The 22,529-nt window shown below is 40.4% G+C and overlaps 1 protein-coding gene and 1 long non-coding RNA gene across 7 annotated transcripts in view; one reads left to right on the forward strand and one right to left on the reverse strand.

Annotated features, from left to right (window-relative positions):
* Nucleotides 1-430: 430 nt before the first annotated feature.
* On the reverse strand, nucleotides 431-17,860 carry SLC38A2 (solute carrier family 38 member 2). Of its 5 annotated transcripts, XM_006126479.4 has the most exons (17): nucleotides 17,718-17,860; nucleotides 17,100-17,206; nucleotides 15,821-16,062; nucleotides 15,498-15,579; nucleotides 15,216-15,331; nucleotides 10,869-10,942; nucleotides 10,677-10,769; nucleotides 10,424-10,505; nucleotides 9,387-9,469; nucleotides 8,593-8,651; nucleotides 8,002-8,217; nucleotides 7,063-7,142; nucleotides 6,865-6,965; nucleotides 5,880-6,004; nucleotides 5,155-5,299; nucleotides 4,931-5,028; nucleotides 431-4,106 (listed from the first exon to the last, which is right to left on the reverse strand). In XM_006126479.4, the coding sequence occupies exons 3-17, from the start codon at nucleotides 15,931-15,933 to the stop codon at nucleotides 4,008-4,010; spliced, it is 1,566 nt and encodes a 521-aa protein (XP_006126541.1). In that variant the 5' UTR covers nucleotides 15,934-16,062; nucleotides 17,100-17,206; nucleotides 17,718-17,860; the 3' UTR covers nucleotides 431-4,007. The 5 variants fall into 5 exon arrangements, with proteins under 5 accessions (XP_006126541.1, XP_006126543.1, XP_006126540.1 ...); XM_006126481.4 differs by lacking the exons at nucleotides 17,100-17,206; nucleotides 17,718-17,860 and adding an exon at nucleotides 17,249-17,564; XM_006126478.4 differs by lacking the exon at nucleotides 17,718-17,860 and having other exon boundaries at nucleotides 17,100-17,564.
* Nucleotides 17,861-19,085: 1,225 nt separating this feature from the next.
* Nucleotides 19,086-22,529, forward strand: part of LOC112546348 (uncharacterized) — a 50,928-nt gene continuing 47,484 nt past the window's right edge. The window contains exon 1 of one of the 2 annotated variants that reach the window (XR_012904317.1): nucleotides 19,086-19,568. This is a non-coding gene — a long non-coding RNA (uncharacterized LOC112546348). The remainder of the gene's footprint in view (nucleotides 19,569-22,529) is intronic. The other variant, XR_012904316.1, reaches the window with a different exon arrangement.

A 22,529-nucleotide genomic window follows, 5' to 3' on the forward strand; every position in this document is an offset into this window, starting at 1 on the left:
GGATTAAGAAAAAGCACAGGTGTCCTGGTGGCCATTCTGTCCATAGCAATCCCTACTTACTTGCAAGAAAGCATCCAGGCAGTCTGGATGCTCTCTTGCGCAAAAGCGCATGGCTTTTTCAATGCGCTTTTGCAATGTGGATGCTCTCTTGTGCAAGAAGTTTTGAGGAAGATCTCTTCCGAAAAATGCTTCTTGCACAAGAAGCCTGCAATCTAGACACAGGCTTATGTCTCGCCTATGATACAGGCATCTGAGAGCCTGTACTAAGTCAAATGCTGCACAATTCTATTTGTTTGCATGTATTTTTTTTTTCAGAATAGTGTTGATAATGTCAAATAGCTAAGGAATTAAATTGTGTGTGTGCCCCACATTACTATTAACGCAGAAGAAATTCCTTCACCATCTCTTCATTCCCAAAGAAAACACAAAATTTACTAAGGATTATCTACTTTTAATTCAGTTAAAACAAACATACAATGTTTCATTGAAACTGTGTAACACACTTTGCCAACAACTGTAGCTGAATTGTTGACCTCTAGCAATACAGTGGGTATATACAATATATACAAAGATGTACCATAGAACATCTCTTCCAGATACATTAGATTGTAAAAGTTGTTAGTCACTGCATTTGGAAAATTGTAACATCCATGTTAAATGGCATGAAAAAAATCTGGACCTGATCTATACTTCTTTATGGACCCCAAAGACTCCTCTTTTTTGCAACATACACATTTGTAATAAATAAAACCTTTCATGTTAGTTTGTTCTTATGTATCTTGAGTGTAACATACTATTTCCACTTTCGTAAGCATAACGTTTTTCTGAAGAAACTCCTTTGAATGTTGTTACAGATATTCAACATGAACTCATTGAAATGATGCAATAACCATTAATAATGATGACTATATACATATACCAAAGTACTGAATCTATAGTAATATACAATATATTTACATTATGTATACACACACACAATTATGTACAGACTCTCATAAATATTGAAAAACTGGTTTAGTTAATGGATTATTGTTCTATAAATAACATTACAGTTTGACTGAAATATCATGGAAGACAGCAATGTAAAAACAAGGTGATAACACAGTGGTTTAATACTGAAGCTGCTCATTTCCATTGGTTTGTTGTTTAGGGACCCCACTGACATGTTTGCAACAGATTAATATGCTAGAAGTCTACCCAGAAAAGTGGTACTCAAGTTTAACAGATGAAGAGCTACTTAAGTCATCAACGGAGCTTTGGAGAACTGACTCACAATATATCATGCAGACATTACTGCATTAATTTGCAAACATGTATTAACACCTTCATTACTTATCTCCCCTCTGACAGTGATTGCAGGATCTCTTTCCATCTTTTGCAGTTGCAGAAAGAGAAAAGGTTAATTTTTTTCTCCCTTTGATGCTTAAAAAGGGATCTCTTCATCTTCCATACACTAAAAATTCTTGGAGGGAGAAAATATTTTAATTCCTCCTCCAGATTTCCATGTATGGGGGGCGGGGAGGGGGGGAGGAGACAGTAAAGGACAGGAGGGAGGAAGAAGAGCTGCCATATCACTCTCCATGTATCAGGAATTAGCCTTTGATCTGAATTTCATTTCCTCTTCCTGATTCCCAGTAAGAAAAGTAGTGTTTAGTTCAAAGAGCTAACTGAAATTTGAGTACAGGTGGACTAATCAATCAAGCAAGATGAGGAAATCTCATCATGTTTGCTACAGATATGATGACTAGTATTTGTAGTCTATCAAAATCTCTTTCATTTTTTCAGATATTTAAAAAACGTGGAAGAAAACAGGCATTAACCTGCCAAATAGTGATTGTTACCTAGAATTGATTTTTTTATACAAAATCTTCAGTGCTCTTCAATCAAATGTTTGTATGCCACTGTTTGTTCCCTAGGACCCAACTATAAAATGGAATTTTGTAGATCAGATTCTTAAAACGTTATGCCAGACAAATATAGTTGAATGAAGTACCATGACTTTCTTTTATTACATCTATCTGAATTCGTATGCTGCACCCATTCTTATAGTGTTTGAGAGCTTGTTGATAAGTCAAATGTACTCTTATACAGGTACCATTTTTTTTCTTCAACCTGGGATAGGAATAAATAGAAACATGCAGTAGACACAAAACAGCTAATCACAACCATACAGAATCTGCTTTGATAGCCTATTAAGTTAGGGCTCAAACAAAACAAATCTATTTGTAAAGTAAACAAGATGACAATTCATTCCGTGATATTTTTTGTTATATTTTATAACATATGTCATATGTTGATTTTTTTGTATTACTGTACAGTATCAACTGCATGAGGAATCCCAGTTGCCTATATGAAAGGAACTTGTAGTGAGCACCAAATACTGGTAGTTTATATACTAGGCTTTGAACATGGACAAAATAGGAACAAAAATAATCAATTAGAAATTCAACAGTGAATGAAAAATTGACAAATACTGTACACTTTGTGAAAAACTGTACAATTGATAAACTATAGAAGGACCTCTATTTTATGCTGCAGCACATTCAAGAAAGGCTGTCCAAAAATACAAAACATAATTGAGAATATGCTATCATTAAGCATAATTCTCCATTTATCTCAGAGTTCTGTGTATCAATATCATATGACATGACCCAATGGCTGTATCTAGACTGGCAAGTTTTTCCGCAAAAGAAGCTGCTTTTCCGGAAAAACTTGTCAGCTGTCTACACTGGCCGCTTGAATTTCCGCAAGAACACTGACTTCCTAGTCTGAAATCAGTGCTTCTTGTGGAAATACTATGCTGCTCCAGTTTGGGCAAAAGTCCTTTTGCCAAAGCTTTTGCGCAAAAGGGCCAGTGTAGACAGCTCAGATTTGTTTTGCGCAAAAAAGCACGTCTAGATTGGCATGGAGGCTTTTCCACAAAAAGTGCTTTTGCGGAAAAGCGTCTGTGCCAATCTAGATGCTCTTTTCCGCAAATGCTTTTAACGGAAAACTTTTCCGTTAAAAGCATTTGCGGAAAGTCATGCCAGTCTAGACGTAGCCAACGTGATTTGGTAGACAGTTGCAACTGAATAACCAAAAACCACCCTGTTTTACCCAACTGCACTAGTGAGAATCTCAAGAAATACTAAGATCTTTACAAACTCTTCACTATATAAAAAGGTTTCAGTCATCCATTTTGATGACCTGACAATGTTAAAGGCATTAAAATTTGAGTCAGATCAACATTTTTAAAACTGTAATTTTTCTAGTTGCTTAGGTACAGTGACTTGGAATCTCAACAATGACTTGTTTAATTAAATTTTGGAGTAACTGAGTTGCACTAAAAACAATTTCTTTTTAGTTAGAGTTTTAACCTTCTCAGATTGTTTGAAAGAAACAGTATAATTTGTTTAAAAAAATATTTCTGATGGCCAAATACTCCCCCTTCTAATTATTCCTCTATAAAAAGGGGAAACTATTAAATTTAGAACACTGATTAAATGTTTGTACAGGTTCCATGTTACTGGGATACATTTTTTTTCATTTAAAAATGTGATTCTTAAAAGTAAAAAATGTGCTTTTGAGGTCCATAAGAATTTTTGGTACATAAAATAATAATTTTTTCCCTCTCTCATTGGTTATATAAACACTTTGCTGTTAATTAAGAGTTACTTTTCACATCAAATGGTTCCATTAGGCACATTCAAGTAAAATAATAAAATACCCAAGTAACAATGATGAAAGCCAAACATGGCTTGATAAAATTCTACAGAGAGTTCGTCCATTCTCTGGAATGGAATAAAATTGTCACTTCCCTCAGCCAGAGACTCGGGTGGTTTGATGTTAATACTCATTTCCATCATGCAGAATAGTTTCTTTTCAAGAGTTCACTTATTCTACAGTCAGAAAAAACCAGCATCAAAGAATCTGCATTTTAAAGGAAGCAAAATTGCAAACGTAGGTGATTTTCTTTCTCAGTAGATATTTGAGTGAATACAGGAGTATCTGAGATTAAATCATAAGAGCTAATGTCCATCAGATGCATAATTATGGATCCAATCTATAATAATCAAGGTCATACTTCCAGTCATCACAAGTATGCCACTCAAGAGGAAGAGTATAGCCTGGAAAGAGAAAATACAAAATTAACTTCAGGTATTTTTTTCTTCAGCTCCTTAGGTATACATGGAATAAACACATAAAGTGCCTTCCCGTAGCTATTTAAGATTTAAATTAGTCAAGGGACACTATGGAAGGACTAATAAAAAGAACAAAGGTTACAATAGAATAACCTGTGATTATATTAATATGCAATGGTTCTTTATTTGTAATATAGCAAGCCACATTCTCAGCTAGTGTAAACTGGCATTGCTCCATTGATTCAATACAGCTATGCCTGGCTGCACAAGCTGGGAATCTGAACTGGTCTAAGATCAGAAACAGTAACACCAAGTGAGAGCGCCCAAATAATCAGGAGGTCAGTTCTCAAAGAGTAACCAAAAGAATTGGTATTTGAGACACACCCCAATAAGGCTGCATAATATTATACAGCAGTTTCAGTACAGAATAGATATTGTGTGGAATACGTTCCACTAAATACTGATCAGGCACTTCCCCCCATATTTGTATTTTTGCTATAAAATGTGTTCCATTTCTATGCATGCACTTTTAATGTTAATAATGGTGCAATCATTGTATGGAATTGCCACTAACAATTTGCTGTTTGTTGTCATTTCTGGAGTTGGTGGGGACAAGTGGAGAGGCCATGTGAGGAAGTCTGCAGAAATAACTGCCTGCTGGCCTTGTCTCCAGTAACAACTGCCCATGAAACTACTGTTAAAGATCACAGTAATTCTGAGATCCTTAGATTATAAAGAAAAACTAGAACACTTGCTCTGAGCTAGTCAGTGATGAAATCATGTTAATGAATATACTCTTCTATACATACCCCAATCTTCTGCACTGATTTCATAGGTTCTTTCTTCACTAGTTTGATATAGAAAGCAGAAGGAAGTATAAAGATCAGCATGGCAGCAGCAGAGGCACCTATATGAAAAAAACCCAGAATTTTCTGAAATAAGTAAAATATTCATCTGTATTTTAAACATGTTCCGATTTTTTTGGGGAAAAAAACCAAACCTACAACTCCTACACTAAAATACGAACTCTTACCAATGAATCCAAATATATCACGAATGGAAGGGGCAAAGATTACGAGAACATTGGTAAATGCCAAAACAAAGAGTGTAATGAAACAGTGACGTAACCAGCTGAACTCCTTCTCTGCACAAAACAGCTGTGTAATTGAAGTCCGGATCTGTAAAAAATGAGAACATTAGTATTAGTTACAAAAGTCCTTAAAGAGACACTGTCAACTTAACTGCATGTCTGTCTGAAAATATTTTAACTGTTGCAAAATCAACTGGGGATTACTAGAATAGTAAAACAGGAAAAAAAAGTTTAGCACTTTACTTTGTGCAACTGACAGCTCTTTATGAAAATAGATTTTCTAGTTATTTAGGTGTTTAAAACAAAAGAAGGGAAAGAGAGCAAAAATTAAAACAAACAAATTGGTAAGGGAAATAAGAAACAGTATAGAACCCAACACTAGTCATTTAAAAAACAGATTGAAGTAAAGAAAAACGATATAGTAAAACTCTTGTACGTAGAAAGGTTTTACTTTTTAAATTGATGCTTGTCATCTATTTCATTTATTATGTTCAGTTAATTGAGCAAAAAGCAGGCTTGTTATGTAGATTTTTTTCAAGGAAAAAAAAACTAAACAGTATTTGCCTAATTAATTTTATTTTATTATTAGTCGATAGCAGAAGAGTAAGAAAAGGCAGCCAATTACTGTTTAATATGGACACAGCCAATAATAATAAAAAAAGACTTACTGGGAAGATAACTACAGGTACAGTAAGGGTTACAGCCATAAGTACAGCCAGACGCACAATCAGAATAATAACATCAGCACCCAGGACTGCAGAGTAAGTATGAAGCAATTCTGCTTCAACATTGTCTATAAAGAAAATGGTATTTTAATTAAATGCTAATAACATTCTTGACGATACTGCAGCAAAACATAATAGAATGGTAATATCCTTGTCCACTTAAGAAACAGAACAGTCCAGTTCCTCCACAAATTTAAACTGAATTTTAAACTCAGCTGGTGATAAGCATATGTGAGCTCAAGGAATAGAAAGGGACACAGGGCAAAGCCCTACTCTTTTTACTTGCACATATACTCCAGAGGAGCCAAATTCTGCTCTCTGCTACTCACTGACTTTGCATGAGAAAGACAAATAGGTTTTTTACCTTCTGATTATCAGACTATAGCAACATAACAGCAAATTCTGATCTCATTTGTACAGGTATAGACTCCTTAAAATCTAAGAACTTAGTCCTTTGGTTTTACAGAGGAAAGCCAATACAAGCACAGTAGAAGGAAAAAAATACAACAACATGAAATTACGGGAGGTTTGTGAGGAAAATTACACCCCTTTAAAACATAATAAGACTCAGAATCAAACTCACTTCTGTAATGGCCCTTACATAGTAACTTCAATGTTGGACTCAAAGTACTTTATAAATCAAAACTAATTTTATAAGCTTCATAGACTCTGGATGTGGTATCCCCATTTTACTAAAGTATAGACTTAGGCACAGAAAGGTCAAGGATAACACCAAGTCTATGTCAAACAGCACCAAAATAGCCTGACTTCCAGTCCTGAAATTTAGCTATAAGCCTACTAGCCCCTGGGGGTGTGAGTGTATACAAATAATTAGTAAGTTTGCTCTATAATTTATAAGCCACAAGATATATTCTGAATTTCTAGAGACATGCTTTATCTACAACAAAGTAGAAGAGGCAATAACTACCATAAAATGTCAGGTATCCAAAGAGAGCAGCCAACAGATACATTACAAACATGGAACAAAATGAAACATGGGAAACATTCATCATTCTTCTACGGCTTCGGCTATTAACAAAAAGAAACAAAAAAAAGTACAGTTAGTAAAGACAATATATTGCTTGTTTCTTTTTTAATAGTAAACATATACAATCTATATATTTACCCCTTCAGTTCTTCATAAATAGGAAGAATAGCAGGATGGCATACAAAAGAAAATGTTAGGATTGGTACAGCATAAACAGTCTGAAAAACATAAAACATGGTTTATAACCTTTTTGATAGATGTAGCAGATTCTATGCAAGGATAAATTTATCAGTAAGTTTCTAGGTTATATTTTTGCTCAGATTTCCTTTGGAAGTCTAGTTGCCTCAATTTTCTGTTAAAAAGACTTACTGAAAAGCTGGGTTATTTCAACTCTCTCTTTTTTGCTCTTTAAAAAGACTTAATAACAAGTATCCTCAAGCCCCCATTTAAGACCATGTCAGCTGAATGCACTCTGCATTTCCCAAGAGGTGCTGAGTACCTTGCTGGATTTAATCTTTATGGCCTGATCTTGAAAACCTGTACTCGTGTAAGTATTCCAGTCTCATGAGATATTCCCATCATTAGGGTATTTGCGTGAGTAAAGGTTGCAGGATTGGGCCTTTAGAAGCTGACCCAAAGCCCACTGAAGTCAATGGAGACTTTTCTATCATAGTTGTTACACCAGCGCAAAACTCATTTACTGGTGAGGGTTGCATCAGTGCAACTTATCTGGCAAATTGTTCCCAGTGCCTCTCAGGATTGGGTCATAAATTATTAACAGCCCCAAAAATATTAGGTATGGCCGGGGACAGCTCATGAACCTAGGCGAACTAGGCAGTTGCCTAGAGCGCCACTGGCCCGGGGGCCCCGTGATGATGTCATGGCCACCGATGGCCATACAGGCGGGGGCACCAACTGCGCCGCCTGCCTGAGGCGCCAGCTGCTGCAGCCGGCCTTGGGCCACTCCTGGGTATGGCAATTATGTCAGAAACAGAAATGACCATATACCTATGTAATGTATGTTTTCTTTCCCTTTATTTTTAATAGTGAGAATGCAATTTATACATGGTATCTTACCTGTGAGTTGAAGACAAAATATTTTGCCCTGCACATGTCATCACTAGTCATGTTTTGTTCTGTTCCATTCAAAGGTGTAGCATTTGCTAGGTGTGCCAATGTGCCATTCAAAGGTGTAGCATTTGCTAGGTGTGCCAACGTGCCATTCAGAGTTGTGTTCACCATGTCATACTCCAATTCCAGAGGACAAGGGATTTGAAACTTCTTGCAAATTACCTAAAAATACCATCAAACCATATTTATTTAACTGATACAATAGGATAAAGCTCTTAGAAATCATAAGAGCATAAGAATGGCCATACTGGGACAGACCAAAGGTCCATCCAGCCCAGTATCCTGTCTGTTGACAGTGGCCAATGCCAAGTGCCCCAGAGGGAGTGAACCAAACAGGTAATGATCAAGCGATCTCTCTCCTGCCATCCACCTACACCCTCTGACAAACAGAGGCTGGGGGCACCATTCCTTACCCATCCTGGCCAATAGGCATTAATGGACTTAACCCTCCATTAATTTATCTAGTTTAATTTATCATATGAAATCTCAATTGACATGAACTATTACAAGCACTGTAAACAGAGAAATTATACTTACAACAATAAGGAAGAAGACCATACACATTAAGGAAAGACCACTTGTATATCCTAAATATCCTATAAACAAGAGAAACAATAGTTTAAATAAAAGCCTCTTAAAATTTTTTCCACTGGATTTGCTAAATCACTAAATTAAGTAATTTACAAGTGTCAACACTTGTTTTGTGCACTTCCTTCCACATCCAAAAATTCCTAGCTCAAATTATGTGATACTTTAAAGTAGAGCTAGCTGACCCATTAAGAGAGAGCTGCTATCACTGGAGTTAGTAATTCAGTTGGGGGCAGGGGAATGCAGCAGTTTATCAGCAATAACTCATCAACTGCTAATCCAGTGGCTTTGTGTTACTAATAAAAAAAATCACTCATTTCATAATGTGGTCACTCATAGGTTATGCCTACACTACATGGGTTCTGCAGCATGAAGCTTATAAAGGATTAGGGTTAGATAAATAAGGAGCTAATAGAAATAAAACATACAAGTTTCATACTACAGAGCCTGCAGCATATGTAACCACTATGATTTTTAGCAGTTACATTTTTAAACAACTTTTTACATCCATATTACAGCGAACACTGATCTATTTTCTTTTTACACTCTACAAACACTCTGTAGCCCTCATTTATTTTTTAAAAAGAGATTTGCTGTTGCTCTCCAGTGGAACTAAGATAATTTGCAGTTCTCCTGGCAAGAGATCAGTAACATGGAGGTAGCTCCCATAATTGGGCCTTCCACATGCTAACAGCTAATCAAGCCTATGTTTCCATATTTACTTTAAATAAACAGTTGCTTACCCAAATTTTTCAGCAGTGACAAAGGAAGAATGAGCACTATGGACACTAGAACAACCAGACAGTCACCATTAAGATACCATTGTCTGTAAGAAAAAAAAAGTTAAATTTGTAAGTAATCAAAGCATTGTATAACGATTATGCCTACAAGTTAGTTCTTAAATATATTTGTTTCTATAACATGCTATTGTTTGTAAGTATAATATAATGCAGTAATGATACCAGGAATAAAACTATTTTGAGCTAAATTTCACAATCAGTATATAAAGGGGATATTGATGATATATATGAAATACTGCAATTTTCAAGATGTATTTTTTAATCTTATAAATGGGAGAAGTAAATGTAGGTGCTGGAAATTCTAGCATTCAGATGTATCTGTACTAAGAACAGTATCCAAGCCAGGAAGGATCATCACACGAGCGGCCAGGGGGAGGGAAGAACAACCACCTTGCCTCCCCCCATCTATACTGGGGGGATCTTCTCACCTCCTGCAATGTCTGTTTCCATGTGTCTTCAGCTAGGATAGCTAGGCATATCTATGATCATGGTGGGACGACAGGAGGGCAAATTCAGAAAAGGTACTTAAGTCCCTGAATCCTAATTGAAGGTAGCTGCCTAAGTACCTTATGAATCTGAGCCTTTGTCTCTTTGTTGCTCTCAAGCCCTCAACCTGAAGCTGCATTTCTTCTCTCACCATGACCCATCTAAGATGGAGATCACCCTTTAAAAAGAGGCTTAGAAGGACATGGTGAAATCTCTGATAATGGGCTCTACTGTATACTGCTAGGGTGCTGGGGTAAAGACAGAGAGAGAGAGAAAAAGAGAGAGTGAGCCTGACCAAGAGCTACAGCAGAAACTCAAGGTCTCTGCATGGTTGGCGCTGGCCTTCTGCCTACTACCTGGGACTCAGGCAAGAACTCATTTTCTTTTCCATAGGGGTAAACCTAGCCCATCACAATTGAATCCCCTGCTGTGTATGTCGTACATTTTTGTTTCTACCAGTAGTTTCTCTGATGAGAATGAGTTGTGTCACCTACCCTGTGTTGTCTTCAATGTTCATAAATGCTTTGATGACCAATGGCAACTCATATTTCACTATGTAGAGATAGCTTGACATAGCTGTAAATAAACAATATTATAGATCATTACAAATATAAATGAAGAAACATGACAATCAAAAAAAATTTTCATAACTTTACTTGCCACAATAAAAAACATGTGAAAAAGTCTGAAAAGAGAATATTTACTATTTGATTTTACAATTTAGAGTATGTTTTCCAAAACTCTAACCTCCAATATTCTGCATTGTAATTGATCCAGAAGCTGCAAATTTTCCAGGCAATCCAAAAGCCTTCATTCCTAGCTGTTCATATAATACAGACCCTACAAAGATACACAATTAAATCAATTGAAAAAGGTATATTTTATAAAGGATAGATAGTATTAAGTAGTAATAACTATTTGTACAAGAAGTTACCATACCTCCTTCATTGGCAGTCTTTAGGAGGAGATGAACTGAATACAAAGAGAATATTGACACAACCACCAAGAGAATCCTAGGAGGGGAGAAAAAAAAAGCCAAACATTTAGACAGCCTTGAATTTTAGCCATATCAGTAGGAAGGATTCAAGACAGAACATAACATATCAAAATACAATGAAATGAAAAAAACAATTAAGAAATATAAGCATAAATTCCAATGCTACCTGAGAAAGTTTAAATCAAACCATTACTTGTTTATTAAAGGACACCATTCTTAAATCCATACATTAGAAAGTACATCTCCCTACTTTCATATTTTGTCAACAGGCCCAATTCTCATGTACATTCACAACTGCTGAAGTGGGAGTAAATACTTACATCCACTTCAGGGAGCCTTTACACTATTAGAGTGGTGCACGTGTAAATGAGAATCAGACCCAATATATTTTTGATTGATCTAATAAAAATATTTAACAACAATATCAAAGAACATTATTTGGTATCACTATAATATCTGTTTTTATTTTTTCCCCTCACACTCTTCGGTAATTATATCACTGCTAGCTCATCTCTGATACACTAGACTTGTGACTAGGTGAGAAAAACTGCTAAAGTCCGAAACAAATCACCTTATAGCTGTATGTTATTTTTTGGTAAAGTATGGACTGACAATTAAAAAATGTTAAGAACGGGTGATTCAGTAGGGTTTATTTTAAAATTAATATCTATTGAAAGATATACAGCTTAGTTCTCTTTGCTTAACATTTACTGTTTCACCTGTGCTTAAACAGAGACTTTTAATGGCTCCCATAAGTTATCTAGTTTTCCTATAGTTTCTATTAGGACTATACATCTTTTTTCCTAAAATACTTTGTAACCTCTAAAAGTAAAAACTTCTCAATGAATCAAAAAAAAAAAAAAAAAAAAATCACAGTACTTGAGCAGTTAAACTCTTCTTCACAGTTGAATACCACTGTTGCAAAGCTACAGTATATCAAAAAAACTGCCCTTTCCTACACTAATACAAGCATTCTACTTTAAAAGAACAGTCCCCAGAGACTATAGCTTAGCCGTGGCCAACCTGCGGCTTGCATACTGCATGTGGCTCTTGCCCCACAAAAGTGTAGCTCATGATGCCCCACTCCTGTGGTCCCCACCAGCTCCCCCCGGCCCTCGGCTTTCCTGTGCTTACTGAGTTGGAGCTGCAAGGTTTTAAAAATGGTGCCCAAGATGGCAGCCATCTTAAAGAGGCAGTCTCCTTTTTTTTTTAAATTTAATTTTTTTGTTTTTGCTTGACAGTTCTGATGCGGCTCTTCCCATTATTCCACCGCTGTTTTGGCTCTTTGTTAAATGGGTTGACCACCCCTGCGATAGCTTCTCAAAAATGTGAAGCTTAGTTTGTTTTTTTCCATTCCCAGTATGGGTTTTAGTTCTTGCCAATGTAAAAGATGTAGGGACATGAGCTTCCATCATGCTTATGGATGACAAGTAATACAAGTATCTCCACATAGCTCCACAAGGTACCACAGAATACATTGCATATTACAGATGTAAAATCCCATTTAATTAGTTAACTGGTTAAACAGAGGTGGGCCTTAGTGCCCCCTCTACACATAGTGGGGGCCGCAGCAGGCAGGGGGCTGCTCTAGCCCCCATCTGTTAATTGTAACAGGTAAACCATTCACATCCTTACCACATATTATACACATACAAATATTCAAGATTGCCTTTCACGATTAAATGCACCAGGGCAAATTAACTTCTCCAGATGTGAACCAATCAGACATTAAAAGCTTTTTGCATACTCAGTAGCCAAAACCTGTGCTCTCCTGCATCTAGACTACTAATCAAACTTAATTGTGATATTATTTGAAGTAGTGTAGCCTTATTTCAGTAGCAATACATTTGAATTCAAAATCTAGAGATGAAAAACTTAATGAATTAAACCACTGTGGTACCCATGATTGCTAAGGTAGATTGCTAGGTAGAAGTGGTTTTTTTAAATGAACTGATTAAAGTATAATGCGCTGAATTATTCAAATAACTGACTTTAAATTTGCATCCTCCCTCTTATTTTTCTTTTCACCAACTCCTAAATCTCATCTACATCTTTCTTGTTGCAACTTAATCCCATTACTTCTTGTCCTGTCCACAGTGGCTAAGAAAAACAATTTATCAGCCTCCTCTTTATAACAACCTTCTATGTACTTGGAATTGTTACCTAGTTCCACCTCCTCAGCTTTCTGTTCTCCAAACACAATTTTTTAAATCTTTTTTCATAGGTCACATTTGATAGATCTTTAATCATGTTTTTTGCTTTCCTTTGGACTTTCTGCAATTTGCCCACAACTAGGGTTGCAAAGCATCCGGTCTTGAACCGGAAAGTCCATTATTTTCACCTCCTCTCCAGTAAAAAAATTCAGAAAATACCAGACACCTAAAATGTCTGGTACTTTCTGATTTTTTTTTCTGGCCAGGAGGCGAAAATCCCAGGCTGTCCGGCTCAATATGGATGCAGCCTGGCAAACCTAGTGCTTACTGGGGAGTTGCCTAGCCCGGCCCAGGGAGGCAACATGGTGGGTGGCCGCCAGCAGTCTATTAGGGCCAAAAAGCCTCACCGCTCAGTTTTTAAAGGGATCATGGGATTTTTTTTTTTTTTTTGGCTTAACAGCTCTCGGGGTCTTTTTTTTTTTTCCCCCTCTCCTTAACAAACTTTTTCCTGGCTTTTTTTTGGGGGTATTTTTTCTGAAACCATCTGGCAATCCTATCCACAACCTTTCCCAAAATGTGGTGCCCACAACTGGACACAGTACTCCAGTGAAGGCCTCATTCGTGCTGGGTAGGAGCGGAAAAAATTACCGCTCTTGCCTGGTTTACAACTCTTCTAACTAATACATCCGAAAACAATGTTTACCTTTTCTACAATGGTATTACACTGATGACTCATATTTAGTATGTGATCCACTATAACCCTCAGATCCTTTCTTTAGTACTCCTTTCTCAGGTAGTATTTACCATTTTATATTCCTAATGGTAGTATTTTGCATTTGTCCTTGTTTAATTATTTGTCCTAATTATTTCAAATAATTTCTCCAGTTTGTCAAGATAGGCTAAGAATTCAAAACTATCCTCCAAAGCACTTTGTAAATCCTCCCAGTTTGGTATCATCCACACACTTTTTGTAAGTGGGCTCTCCCATTTCCTTTTGTCCAAATCATCCATGAAGATAAAACTGGATGTAGGAGAGATCTGTATGAAACTCCATTCCACCATTCCAGCAGAATGGTGAACCATTAATAGTTACTCCCTGAATAACATTTTCCAAGCAGGTGTGCACCTACCTTATTGTAGGTTCATCTAGGCCAGTGGTTCTCAAACTTATTTGACTTCACCCCTCCTTGCCTCTGTAGCCATTTACACTTTCTCCCTCTAGTGTGTGTATATTTAATATATCAACACACAACTCTGAAGGTAGAGTGGAAAGCAGAAACTGCTGGCCAAGCACCCACTGCTGAAGGCAGTGCTGCCAACAGCAGCATCACAGAAGGATGGCATAGTATGACACTGCCACTCTTACATCTCCACTGCTGCTGGAGGTGGCATTGGCTTCAGAGCTGGGCACTTGTCTGGCTGTTCAGGCTCCAGCTCCAGAGGCAGAGTGGGAAGTGGAAGCTGCTGAATGGGTGCCCAGCTCTGAAGGCAATGTCACCACCAATAAAGACAAGCTACTCTTACTTCTCCACTGTTGTTTCACAGCTTTTTCCTGTTATTGTGGTTTTTGCTATTGTCTTTTCCTCCTCAACAAGGAGGTATTATTACTACTACTGAGGTAATAATATCCTTATAACATTTCTGATTACTTTGTTTTACTAAGGCTTTGTATTAGTAGTTTACTAAGGCCTAGTCTGTAGATTAATAGCTCTATTTTTTCACATTTTTTTGAAAGTTGAAAAAAAGTCTCTAAACTTCTCAGAATACACCTCAACCACTATATTAGCTACAAGTACAATATTAATTGGAAATACCCACTTCAGTAGAGTCAGGACTGCACTTTAGGATTTAGTAAGTAGGAGCTCTGCCATTGACTTTGGGCCATGACTGAATCCCTAATATTAGAGAGGCAAGGAGGGTGGAATGACTCCCAGACCTGAAGAAGAGCTCTGTGTGGCTCAATAACTTGTCTCTCTCGCTAACAAAAGTCGGTCCAATAAAAGCTATTATCTCACCTACTTTGCCTCTCTAATATCCTGGGACTAACATAGCTACAACTATACTGGGTACCCCTAATATTATCTATTAACAGATACATGGCAGAAAAGCCTTTTTTATTAACTAAAACATACTTACACAAAGAGAATAATTCCAGTGTTTGCCATGGCATAAGAAAGTCCAAGGATGCCACTACCCATAATAACATTGCTCAGATTAAATGCTGACATTCCAAAGGAAGTAGTACCTGGATGCTGTGTAAGGGAAGGAAAAGCTAATAATTAATAGAGAACCAGTGATTTATTCATGATTTAGATTTGAACGTAAACCTTGAAAAGTGGAAAATACTTAATTTAAATATTTGAAAGTAAAGAAGTTATTCAGTGTGCTAATTTTAAAATGTCATTAGTGCATACTTACATATTCAATTTCATATTTTTTCTTTCCAAGATTGGATTCAGGCAGAAAATTTTGATTTTCCGGATCCCCATCTATACAAGTCCTGTAAGGAAAAAAAAAATCCATATTTAATTGTTATGAGTAAGTTTTACATGAACAGTTCCTGCTTTTTATTATGTTTCAAACGAAATTAATAAACCAGCAAATTCTCCAGCAAAACTAATTACAATCTAGCATGGCATTTAAAAACAATATTTTACTAAAAATATAACATACTTCACACCTTTAAAATGCTGTACAAATGATTAACAAATGGAAACAAAATTATGTAAAATCCTACTGACCTCTTAGGTACTTTGGTTGGATATGAATAATTGTAATCATTGCTGTTGGAGCTATAGCTACTGCTGTCTTCATCTGGAGAGATGTTAAACTTGCTCATTTCTGCCTTGGTCATGATGGAATTGAATAAGCTTTTCTCCGTATTAGATGAAGTAGGGAATATTTGGCCAGATGACCGCCCCTTAGTGGCAGTCTCCACTGAGCTCACTCTTTTGTCCTTGGAAGCTGGACTTACTTGCCTTGCCTGTGAAGGTAAAAAGGAAACGTCAATACTGCAGTGGTCTATCTACAGGGTCACGTGAAGAGCTGCTGCTTGCTGCTGCTCTGGGTCTGATTCATCGTCAGCAAGGCGAGTGGAAAAGTACCAGCAGAGGAGGGGCAGAGAGGAAAAGTACAAGATACTGACTACAACAGAGAACAAAGATAAATCTTCAACTACAACACCCAAGCACACGCCAGGAGATGTGATCTGCATGGGAAAAAGTCTGCCTGTGTATAAGTATGGCAAGAAGGCTTACTGAGATACGTCTTTCATGCACACACACTCGACAGCAAAAAAAAAAAAAAAAAAAAAAAAAAAAAAAAAAAAAAAAAAAAAATCATATACCCCAGCTGCTAGGAAGACATTTATATCTGAAATCAAATCTGCCCGATTGACATAATTTGCATGGAGCCCGGTTATATTGCAATGTAAAAGCTATCATAGGCACATCAAGATTTATAACAGATACCCATATACTATAATAAAAACTGTTATAAAATAAGTTATCCTTATACATAAATACATTTGATTACACGCATCTGCGCATTAAATGCCTGAAAATGAAATACCGCTTGTTCCAGCCCCCTCAGTATGCCGGGAAAAGAAACTGATGCAACACCCATGTGAGATTGTCACATTCGCTATTGATTAACCTTTCTCTCAAAACATTTCCATACCGCTCTCTGCTTTTTACCTCTCTCCTCTTCACTACACCCTCCCCCACCCCCCCGCGGGAAATGGGATCCCTGCAGCTTAAATGGGAAAAAATGCAAATGCAGTCACAGGACTGCACCAGCAGCGTGGGGTTTTTTTTACCTTGGAAGGAAGCAGCAGCTGTGGAGGGATGTTACGTCTGCCTAAGCAACTCTTACACACACCACCACTCACAGGGGTTTTAATGCCACTTCAGAAACCGAATAATGCCCTTAACTAAAGGCACCAAAAAAATCCCTCGGTGCTTTAAAGCCCAATCCCTTCGCACACACGCGGTCGTACGAGCAGTAAGCGCAGTACGTTACCTTAGCGAAGCTGAAAATCGAGGGGTTCCCTCTGAAATCTTCAGACTACGGGAGGTATTTTTTCTAAGTTAACAATGTAAAATGTTCTTGAACGGAAAATCACAATCCTTAAATATAAAGTAGGAAAAAAATAAAATAAATAAAAGTACCAAGTTTTCGTTTAAAAGCCACCGGCACACCACAAAAATGAAAGTTCCCCTTCTACACTGAGACGAACGGGAAGCGTGTGGCTTTGACTAGCTGGCTAGCGCGGTCAGCCAGCGTGCTCAGCAGCGGCAGGATGTTGCTCTCGTCAGACGTTGCTACAGGTCTGTAAAATGTCTGTGATGGCTCTGCTTTTGACTGGGAAGGAGGGAAGAAAGGGCGAGGCGCACACTGTTAAAGTGCAGGCTCTCCTTTGTATACCAACACTAGCGCCAGCATCGTGGCCACGCCCACACTCAGTTCCTCTTCCCTTTTTCAGCGAGGCCAGGATACCCGCTCTCACGCTGTGCTTCATTAAGCTTCCCCTCCGCATCAACGAAAAATGCCATAGCATTATTTAGCCCTGAGGTCACACTGGAAACAATATCGCACTTACCTCCCACCTCCCAGCACCAAACAAACTAATAGCACTACCTTTCTTAGAGGAGCTCAAAGGCCTCACAACGCTGGAGGGCCGCCCCTTTTCAGAGACAGACGTACAGCCGAGACGTTCAGTAGCAGATGCAATAACCAGAAATGTTTCAAGAGCGTTGTGAGGTCTTTAATTCTTATAGCATCCGGGGGTTTAACTTCCCCGTCTTTAAAATGCTATTTCTCATGTGGTTTGGTTTGAGGCAGTTTGCCAAGCACTTGGTATAAAGAATTTCTCACTGGCCAACTGCAGTTTTCAAACTATTTTATTTCAGTACTGTTTTGTAGCCGAGACACTCCTCCTTTCCGTCAAGTAGTGTGATTCCGTAGGCACTGTTTCCAGTCATCCCTACTTTAGTGTTTGTATCGCGTTCCAATGTTAAGGTTACTGAGGTGAAAGTTGATCAGGTCCAGTGACTCTACTCCAGTCATTTATTATTTGTAATGTATGAGGCAATGCAGGCACGTACATGTTCAGATTCTAGACAGTTTAAAAGGAATCCTTAGGGCTTGCATTCTTGGATTATTTTCTTAGCCCTTCGCCTCGAGTCACGAGAGGGGTGGAAGAAAGGGGACACAACTTCCTTCTCCTCAAACAATGTCTTACTATTTCCCCGGCCGCTAGTGATAGAAGATTTTGCTCTTTAGTTTGGAGGAGGGGAAGCGGGTACTGGGGGGCAGAGCGGAGGGGGTCAATAGTGAGCATTATCGCCTCTTCAGGAAGGGCTGAGCATGGCATAGGTATTTGTTCTGACTACGGCTCGACTCCCCCCTCTGCAAAGGGTGGGAGGATTTCGCTACCTTTCCCCCCATGAAAAATGTCCCACTGTGTTTCACACTCTCCTCCTTCAGCAAGCAGCCTTGGGAAGGAGGGGAGAGATCAGCGCGCAGCCTGTGCGTTGGGGAGTTGCTGCCCTAGGAAGCGGGAGCAGGAAGCGTTTCTCCCTCGCTCTGCCCCAGCAGCAGCCCGCTTGGGAGTCTTTCCCGCCGGCGGTTGTGCGCCTCGGCCGGGCCGCAGGGAGAGATGGGCGCGCTTTGTGCGGCGCGGTGTCCGCGTGAAGCCTGGCTGCGGGCACCCAGCTGGGGCGCTGCGGCGGGGCTAGGCACTGGCCAGCCTGGGGCCGGAGTTAAGCGCGGGGCCTGGCTCGCGCCCAGCCCACGTGTCCGCCGAGCACAGCGACCTCGCGCGCTCAGGTCTCAGCGCACACGCGGCCCCGTGCCCCAGGCGCACAGATTTAAGGCGACGTTCTCTCCCGGCAGGCCCGAGGGCCACAGCTCGGCTACGCGAGCGAGGCGGCCGTTAGGTTCCAGCCTGCCCGGCGCAGGGCGCCGAAAGTTCTAGAACCCCCGCAGGGGGTGAGAGTAGGAGCGGAGGCGGGAGGGGGAATGAAGAGGTAGAAGGGGGCGGGGCCTGGCTGCCAGGGCGCGGAGTAGCGCTTCTGAAAATTTTCCATTGCTGCAGCCACGGCGCTGAGAGCCGCTCGCTGGCTCCGCCCCCGGACATGTGACTGGCGCGTTAGGGCCGCTTCGCTTGCCGCGAGGGGCGGGCGGGGCGCTGCTGCCGCCCATCCCCAGCAGACCGGAAGCGACTTTCGGGCCGCTGCTCACGCGCTGCCCTCGTGGCCCTCTGCGGGTGTGAACCGGGCCAAGGGCAGCGGGCTGCACACACAGGTCCGCGCGCGGTGCAGCTGGCAGCGCTAGGGCGGGAGGAGCACGCAGGTTGCCAGCAGCCTTGGCCTAATGGCATGTGGGCAAGGCACAAGCGGTGGCTGAGGGGAGGCTACGGCCGATGTGCTGGCTTTTTCCACCACCACCACAGCCCTCCCAAGCCACCTGTGGGCTGGGTTATTGAAGGTGCTTCTCCCCTCCTCCCCCCCCCCCCCCCCAGCCCGCCCCGGCAGGGACAAAGGAGACTGGAAAATTTTGGAGGGGTGGGAAAGAAATACTCTGTGCCAAGCAAAGAGCTGGTCAGAGCAAAGCCACAGGGGGTGGGGGGTGGCACTGACACATCCCCCTGATTACACCACAGGCCAGTATTCCCAGGAATGATGTGACCCTGCTCCTGCTGAGGTCACCTTGCCCCTATGACTGTGCTCCTTCCGATGTGACACTGCCATTGCTGGCATGATCTTACCAGGGCTTGGTGTGACACCCCCCCCCCCCGCCACCTCTGCTGGCATGGTGGCCTACTGGATGAGGGCTAGAGCGATGTCTTTTGAAAATGCTGTCTGCTGTGCATGATACTGGCCAAAATCACACTCAGTTGGTTTCATTACTGCATAGCGCACAAACTAAGGATGTTAAGGACTAGTAGACTAAGTTTATTGGATATTGGACTAATATGCTTATTGGATATTGGACTAATATGTTTTGAAATAGAGGCAGCACAGGAGGTGGTGGAGAAGGGGTACTTCAAAGCAGCAGTGCTGCACAGTGCTGAGCAGCGCTGCCCCTTTGAAATGCTGAAGTGGCGTTCAAAAGGGCAGTGCCATGGAGCCTGGGGTCCTCTGGGGCGTCCCGGGGAAATGCATTGAACCCTGCTCAGGGGAAATGCTGCGTCAGCTGTGTGGCATCTGACCCTTTGAAATGCCACCTTGGCATTTCAAAGGGGCAGTGCTGTGGAGCCTGGAGTCAGCTTAAGGATGTTAAATATTGGTTAATTGACTAGTTGAGTAGTCGATGGAATTTCCACCGACTACTCAACTAGTTGATATGCACTTCTGCATTCCTCCTTTGAAATGTACAAGAGCCCCAAAAGGAGGAATGCAGAATTTACCATACAGCCCAGGGCCAGCAGGAAGTCCCACTGATTCTGTGCTGAAACTCCACCAGCAGGGGTTCTTGTGCATTTCAAAGCCATATAGCCTGGGGTCAGCGGGGGACTCCCCAGCTGACCCTGGGTTCTGTGCCACATTTCAGCGGAACCCGGGATCAGCTGGGGAGTCCTCAGCTGACTCCAACCTCCATGACTGCCTCTTTGAAACGTGGAGGCAGCATTTTAAAGGGGCAGCTCCACACAACTGAGCTGGGGATCAGCCGAGTAGCCGCTGCCCCTTTGAAACTCCACCTTGGCGTTTCAGAGGGGCAATTCTGCGAAGCCCGGGGGTCAGTTGGAGGCTACACGGCGCTTCTGTGTTTTAAAGGGGCAGTGACACACAGCTGAGCCGTGGATCAGGTGTGCGGAGGCTGCCCTTTTGAAATGCTGCCTGCAGGTTTCAAAGCGGCGGTACTGCATAGCTGATCCCTGGCTCAGCTGTACGGCGCTGACACTTTGAAGTACCCCTTCTCCCCCGCTTTGCTGCCTCTATCTTATAGAGACAGCATGTGTGTGTGTGTGTGGGGGGGGGTATTCGACTAGTCAACAGTCTATCCGATAAGCAAATGCTTATTGGATAGTCGACTAGTCCTTAACATCCTTAGTACCTACTCTAGTTATCCATGTAATACACAAGACTGCGGTGCTGAAATGAAATAACTTGGGGGAAAACACTTTTCTAAAGTGTTTGTGTCTGAGAATAGCTTTGAGTACACATTATTGCCTTTAGAGTAATTTTTCTGTGCTGAAAAGAGCATATAAATATCAGTGGCATGAACCTTTATGGATTAAAAAAATCCCACGGAACATATTTAAAGTTTACTCTGATAAACTACTTTTAAAAAAATATCAATCATAAAAAACTTAAAAGTTGATAGTGTTTCTTTAAAGTATGCCACAACAGAAGCCTCAGATGCCAGTGGTGTGATTGCAATCTTGAATGAACCCTGTTAATATATTTCATATTATCATGTGGGTGTCTGTTAAGGCTACTGTCGTTGAGGGTCATTCCTTTTTGTACTTCTAAATTTCAGTTTTTAGTGTTTTATTTCTTGGCTGAAAAAATTTCACTGCTGTAACTTAACCAGCAAGTTCTCAGCCTAGGAACAATTTCTTTTTAAATGGACTTGGTTGTTTGTGTATTAAGTAACAGAAATATCTGACAAGTGAAAAGTCATTTCTGTAACATACTGATTGTTTTAGATATATTTGTTTAATTATTTTGAATACAACAATTGTCTGTTGCACATGTTCAACATAGCCTGAAGCTGGGAATGGGTGACAGGATGGATCACTCTATTACTTGTTTTGTTCATGCCCTCTAGGGCACTGGCCATTGTCAGAAGACAGAATACTTGGCTAGATGGACCTTTGATCTAACTCAGTATGGACATTCTTATGTTTTCAGAATGAGTCATTTTGTAACTTTTTAATGAAGCACTGCAAGTTGCATCACAGAAAGATTATAAAAGTTACCTTTGTCCACTTAGTTTTAAAATGCAACTTCATATATTTTCCCAAGGGTCTGTAAATGAAATATATCAAATCAATTTGTATTGGCAGTGTTATGTTATTAACTAGATCAGTCCATAGTATGAGTAATATGAAACTCCTTTAAACATAATGCAGATCAGGTGAAATCCTACATACTACTGAGGGCAGGCCTGGGCAAAATACAGCCCAGGGGCCAGATTTGGCCTGCCGACCATCCTACCAGGACCCTCAGGCATACAGCTGCTGTGGTTTAAAGTGAAGTCCATGAGCTCTCTGCTCTGCTGGGAGGGGGAGGCTTTGTCTGATCTCCCTGGTCCCGGCCTAATCTTCAGCTCCTATTGGCTGGAAACAACCAGCCAATAGGAGCTGAGAGATTGGCTTGGGCATGGGGACAGCCCAAGCCTCTTCCCTTACCCAGAGTTAAGAGCTCCCTGGAGGGGGCAGCCTACAGTTTCAAGTGATCTGGGGCTGCAGAAGGAAGGGAGCCCAGCCTGCCTTGAGGGTAC

Source organism: Pelodiscus sinensis, chromosome 1 (assembly GCF_049634645.1).
Source record: "Pelodiscus sinensis isolate JC-2024 chromosome 1, ASM4963464v1, whole genome shotgun sequence".
In the NCBI taxonomy this organism is placed as follows: Eukaryota; Metazoa; Chordata; order Testudines; family Trionychidae; genus Pelodiscus; species Pelodiscus sinensis.